The sequence below is a fragment of the Quercus suber genome, unplaced genomic scaffold, assembly GCF_002906115.3.
Source record: "Quercus suber isolate HL8 unplaced genomic scaffold, Cork oak 2.0 scaffold_81, whole genome shotgun sequence".
NCBI lineage: Eukaryota > Viridiplantae > Streptophyta > Magnoliopsida > Fagales > Fagaceae > Quercus > Quercus suber.
Window position 1 is genome coordinate 881021 of NW_027069546.1, and position 6472 is coordinate 887492.

The window sequence follows — 6472 nt, forward strand, 5'->3', positions numbered from 1 at the left end:
CAATTATTTAATAAAGAGAAATGCTATATTTACAATGTGTTCGTAACAAATCTTAAGTGAACAGATTATTATGAATTGTTATTGGAGGGATAAAAAAGTAATTTCAATGATAGGTTCAAATTATAACTAATAAAAACTAACCAACTGTAATTTATTGTGAAATAGTTGTGAATGTATCACTCCTCTTTAATAAATGAATGTTTGACTTTTTTTTAAAAAAAAAAAAATTGGTGACACATTATATTGTAAGCTACCTATAGTATTTCTAGCATTACTCTTCAATATATATTACATTAGAAAGTACTATTTTTTTTATTATCACATAATAATAATAAGGAATAAGTTAAAAGATGTTTTAAGGACAAATATTTTAAAAAACTTTTTAAAGTAATTAATATTTTAAAAAACTTTTTAAAGTAATTAATATTTTTTAATAACTTTTTATAATTTTCATAAAAATTGTATTAAAACTTTTGATCAATTAACAAATGCCATAGGTTCATAAAAACAAAATAACAAATGTCATAATGACAACCTTTAAATGGAACCTTAATAATAAATGATAGGTTATATCTGTTAAATTTATAGTAACACTAATCATTAAAGTGAGAGTCATTCATTGAAAAACGCACATAATTTAATGCCCCTCATAAATGAGAGTTAACCCAGCCATATGTGAGACAATCCTTACAAAATTCTAAGGACGGTTTGATAAATGCATTTAAACAATAGTTTTCAGTTTTTAAACAATACTGTACGTATTTTTACGTATTTTTTCACCCATAAATATTTTCAAAATATACAAATAATTTTATTAGAACAACATTATCAAATGAGCCTTTTTCTTAGACGGAAGGATTGGAAGAAACAGAAGAGAAGTAGGCAGAGGGTTAACTAACTTAACTTAGGCTATAAGAACTAAAAGAATTGACTCATATAAAGAATTGATTTGAGTAATATAAAGAGCACCCACCGGACACGTTGTTAGTCCAAGGAATCAAAATCACATCACATAACATAAGCAATGACAACGAGCAATTCGGCGGAGGGCTTAACCGAAGACAAGCCATTGATTTCGGGAAACAACAATCATGTCGTCCGGCGGGTCTTTAAGGTCACGCTTTTATTCATGGGAATAGCAGTTTTAGCCTTTGTTATTCACAACAACGCCAATCCTTTTGCCAGCTTTCTGCCCACCTCTTATTATTTCCATCGTCCTCCTTTTTCTGCTTCATCGTCATCGTCATCGAGAGTGAGTTCCCTTTTCTTTCTCAATCTATCTATGTTTGTTATTTCTTAATTACTCTTTGCTACCTATGCTATCCATTTTTGTTTTTTTATTTTGGGGATAAATTCGATTGTTTGGAAGAAAAGATTTAAGATTAACACGTAATAAGTTAAAGCTATAAAACTCTTAAACTATACTACGTAAATTACATGCTCCGACAAAAAAAGAAAAAAAGAATATGATTCATGTTCATTTTTTGTTTTGTTTTGTTTTTAGCACTAGTATTCTGTGTAATATTAGCTGGGTTTAATTTTTCTATTCAGTGAATTATTTGAAACCACGTAATAGGTTGACACCATTAAAGACCCTGCTCTTATATCTTCATTTCTCTCTCTGTTTTGAGGACACGAATATTCCTTTCATAGTACAGACGGAACATTGAACGGTGACAAAAAAATTGCGGATGAGGGAGTAAAGGCACCGAGTGTAAGCAGGTCTAATCAACTCTTTTTTGTTTTGGTCGAACAGGATTTAATCAATTCATAGAATCAAAATCAAACACTAATATGATTAGAAGATTGTCCAACGATTATATATACTTTTTTTCTTTGGTGGGTTAATCGATTATATATACCATGTAAAGCGGTATAGATATAAGTATCACTGTAAGTCTTATCTTAGTTTTATTAATTTACTTTTTATTTATTTATTTATTTATTTTTTTTGGTTCTCCAACTCCATATCGTAAAAGTGAAATCCTTTTAGCTTTTTATTTTTTGGCTGTGGAAAATCCTTACGTGAGATTAGGAAAGCTGTTCATATCTAGAAATATGGGAGAAACACGATTCATGATGTGAGAGAGACATTTGATTTGTCCGAGAAGAAAATTTTAATTTATAAATAAATAATAAGTTAATTGTTAAAACCGGTGGGATCAAGGTGAGTTTCAAACTCTTATAAAAAATTAAAAAAAGGACAAATAGAAACGTGTTTTTCTTAGTTGTCCATTTTTTTAAGTAAGGGCTTTTTGGGTATTATCAGAACTTTCATTAAGGTATATTCTGTATCTTTTCAGATCTTCCTCCTCCTTTCTTTATTCTTTTATTTTTTATTTTTTTTAAGAGAATCAGGTCTTCCTGCTCTTGAGAAAAAAAGGGGACAATGGTATGATTTTATCTTGCCAAAGTCTTTATTTTCCCCACCCTCAAAAAAAAAAAAAAAAAAAAAACTCTTTATTTTCCCTCTATCATATTTTGCCCATATCTCAACAAAATATTTATATATATAATATGTACCCAAGAATGGGATGAATACTACTCTTTATTTTCCAGTTTTTTCTCCTTTCCCATCAAATTCAAGATCCTCCTTCTAATTAATAATTGGGTCCAGCTGTTATGATAAACTTACAATAAATGTGATTCACTCACCAATTAAAAGAAGGGATGAATACAACTTCATTCCTTTTCAGTTTTTTTTTTTCTCCTTTCCCTTCAATTTTTCTCCAAACTAAAGCCGGCTATTAATTTCTTGTTATATAAAAAGTTCCTGCTGTTATTATGGTCTCACAATAAATGTGGTAGTCTAAGAGTTTTTTATTTTATTTTATTTTTTAATTAGAAGAGTTTTGTAATTTTGTGGCAATACTTGATCTTTTAATTTTTTATGAACAAAACCAAAGTTTATTTAACGAAGAAAGTGAATATGTGTCTTGCTAATGTACAAAATAAAAATATATGTAGAATATAAAATACTTACAAGTTTGGTATAAATTAGTAAAGAATGTCTTATTTTGTAGGCGTTTGAAAGAGCATGTGATGAGATTATTTTTAAAATTTGTTTGGATAAGTTTGTCTTGAAAACATGGATTAGTAGGAGTGTCCTTTTTTTTTTTTTTTTTTCTTTTTTAAGAAAGGAAAATGTCCTATTTTGTAAGCATTTTAGGTGGAGTTAGAGATATATTTTTACTTGGTTGTCTTCATGTTTTTTCCTCGTTAAACGTAAGGTTTAAATGTATTTCTTAGGTACAATACTTAGGTGTTGTTCTTTAGGTTCTTTTCTTAAGATTCTGCCATGTGGATTTTTTTGTTATGGGATGTAAGTATATTTTTAATTAAGTAGCCACATGACTGAATCTTAAGAAGGGAACTTAAGGAACAACACTTAAGGCACTGTACCTAAATTTTGTTATTTCCAAATCACATAAAAGTTTAGTCTAAAGATGAGAATATTCTTATAAATGGTGTGTGTATATATATATATATATATATATATTTTTTTTTTGGGGGTCGTGTATATATATATATATAAAACAACCAAAATATTAATAACAATGTTTAATATACTACTTATCTAGAAAAACCAAAATTATTTATAATGTCATATTTGTATAATTTAAAATTAATTATTAAATGGAGTATAACATCAAGATTTAATAAAAAATAAAAATTACAGAAAAATACTAATAGATTAAAGAAAAAGAAAGTTCAATATTATAATAAAATGTTGATATTTAAGTAAAAAACTAAAACATAGATAGAAGAAAAGAAGCATTGATTTTTCATAAATTTGTTATAGACGGACTTGAAAAATTAACAAGGGTTGTGGTATTAGTGAAAAAAAGGTTTAATAGGAATTTTAAAGATAAAAACGTGTATAGGAATTTTAAGAGACATCAATTTTCATTTTCTATCACCCTTTTTCAGTTTTCGAGCGTAGAGTAGAGTGTAGACTCACTGAGGGAGTGAATATCAATTATTAAAAAAAAAAAGAAAAAAAAAAAAGGGAAAGGAAAGTGCTTTTGAAACGGACCAATGGGAATTGTCTGATCGTATTTTACTGTTTCCAAGCTAAGCATTTTTTGTTTATTTTATATTTATTAGCTATTAGCAAAAAAAAATATGTCAGCAAACCAATACAAATGCTATAATAAGGACTCAGCTGTGCATCATCAAAAGTCTATTAGATTTAAGCATAATATTTAAGTGCTGTTTCTTAGTTTCTTTTTTTAAGATTCTGTCATGTTTATTTTTTCTCATGGAAACCTAGTGTATTTTTAAGTTAAATAGCAACACGGCTGAATCTTAAAAGAAGAACTTAATAAATAGCACCTAAGATATTGTACTTAAGTTTTGTCCTTTTATAATTGACCTCCTCAAAAACTATTCTATTTTTTTTTCTAACTTATTCACTGTACACTTTATTTAATTAAGGATCTTCAATTTTTAAATTTAAAAATGGTCTCCCTTAACACCAATTCTATTTACTGTATCAGGAAGTGGGTGATCTTATGTTGGATGGAGTTCTAAAAAATGCATCAATGAAGGACCGAACTGTTATATTGACAACTCTAAATGACGCATGGGCAGAACCAAATTCCGTTCTAGATCTCTTTCTCCATAGTTTTCGGATTGGGTACCAAACACAGTGGCTTTTGAATCACTTGGTAATAATATGCTTGGACGATAAGGCATATGCTCGTTGCTTAGCTTCACATCCTCATTGTTATGATCTTCGAAGTAGAGGAGACAATTTTACAAATGAGGCTTTCTTCATGACCCCAAACTACTTAAAGATGATGTGGACAAGGATTGATCTATTGGCTTCTATTCTTCAGATGGGATACAACTTTGTATTCACGGTACGTACTCAATTTCTGCACCTATCTACATTATTATTATTATTATTATTATTATTATTATTATTACTGAATGCCTGTTTGAAAATGGTTAATTTAGTCGAAATTGAAAACTTTTTACTGAAAGTAATATAGATAAAGGTAAAAATTAGCTAAAATAGTATAATGAGACCTATAAATAGTACCAAAAAGTAAATGTAAAAATTAGCTGAAATAGTACAATGAAACCTATAAATAATACCAAAAAGTGCAGTGAGATTTATGAATAGTAACAAAAATAAACTAAATAGTAAAATAAACTAGTTTTTTAAGTCAATGCCAAACGAAAGTTGTTTAATGAATAGAAACCAAGATTGGGTTGCATTATAAGTTTTGGAAATTTGTAAAACAACTGTTTTGGATTTATTATTATTATTTTGGATAAGACAGTCTGTTTTGGATGGTTAGGTTTAAGGAAAATTAGATGGTAAAATATGTATATATCAATACAAATGTGGAAAAAAAAAAAAAACTGAAGAGAAGTAGAAGATAGGTACAGGCATGAATTCATAGCTTTGTTTTCGTTAAGTCTATAGCTAGGATGAAATATGATTAATAGAGCCAAATTCTGATTTGACAGTAGTTTGTTTTTAAAATTCCAGGATGCTGATGTTATGTGGTTCCGAGATCCATTTCAACGATTTCATTCAAATGCGGATTTCCAAATTGCTTGTGATAAATATGTAGGGAATCCTGATGATGTAAATAACCTCCCAAATGGAGGGTTTACCTATGTAATATCCAACAATAGGACAATTCCATTTTACAAGTTTTGGTACAAATCGAGAGAAGATTATAAAGGCATGCACGATCAAGATGTTTTGAACAAGATCAAAAGCCACCCATTCATCAAGAAGATTGGAATAAGAATGAAGTTCCTTGATACTGCCTATTTTGGTGGATTTTGTGAGCCTAGTAAAGATTTGAACTTAGTCTGTACAATGCATGCTAATTGTTGCGTTGGTCAACCCAACAAAGTTCATGACCTTAAGATTTTGCTCGAGGATTGGATCAAATTCACTTCATTGCCCGCAACTATCAAAGCATCATCACCATCCTCATGGACAGTTCCAGATCATTGCAGGTTAGAGTAATTCTTAAGTATTTCTGGAGTACGAAGAATGATACTCCCTCCTCTCACATTTATGGTGGGGTCTGCTCATTAAATTCACAATGGGGTCCACCATGAATGTGAAAAGAGAAAGTACTATTTCACTATACTTCAAAATTACCTAAGAATTTTTCAGTATATTATGCTTCAAGTGGGCATAACATCACACTATTTTGTCCTTATATATGGCCAATGATCTATTTTGGTCTTAGTTTTTTTTTTTTTTTTTGGGTTTTTTTTAATATATGAATTTTTTTTTTATTTTTGGATTCAACCAGCTTATTTCAAACTCTCTCTCTCTCTCTCTCTCTCTCTCTCTCTCTCTGGCTTGGCTTTTCCAAGATCTCTCACAATCCTTCTCAACCCAAACCACTAAATAAAGCCTTCCAACCTTAATTTTGACCTTCTAACTCCATCATTTTCATCATTATGTGGTCGAAATCCTTTCTTTTTCTTCAAA

The 6472-nt window shown here is 29.1% G+C and overlaps 1 protein-coding gene across 1 annotated transcript; it reads left to right on the forward strand.

Annotated features, from left to right (window-relative positions):
* The first annotated feature begins 921 nt into the window (after window positions 1-921).
* LOC111993288 (uncharacterized protein At4g15970-like) lies at window positions 922-6234 on the forward strand. Its single transcript, XM_065773841.1, has 3 exons — window positions 922-1252; window positions 4500-4865; window positions 5504-6234. Exons 1-3 carry the CDS (start codon window positions 1025-1027, stop codon window positions 5993-5995), a joined length of 1086 nt encoding a protein of 361 aa, XP_065629913.1. The 5' UTR covers window positions 922-1024; the 3' UTR covers window positions 5996-6234.
* Window positions 6235-6472: the final 238 nt, after the last annotated feature.

Bases quoted from the DNA above. Each gene is read 5' to 3' on its own strand.
- LOC111993288 (XM_065773841.1), top strand. From the start codon at position 1,025: ATGACAACGAGCAATTCGGCGGAGGGCTTAACCGAAGACAAGCCATTG. The intron at 1,253-4,499 runs GTGAGTTCCCTT...TTACTGTATCAG, and splicing joins CATCGTCATCGTCATCGAGA to GAAGTGGGTGATCTTATGTT. The intron at 4,866-5,503 runs GTACGTACTCAA...TTAAAATTCCAG, and splicing joins GATACAACTTTGTATTCACG to GATGCTGATGTTATGTGGTT.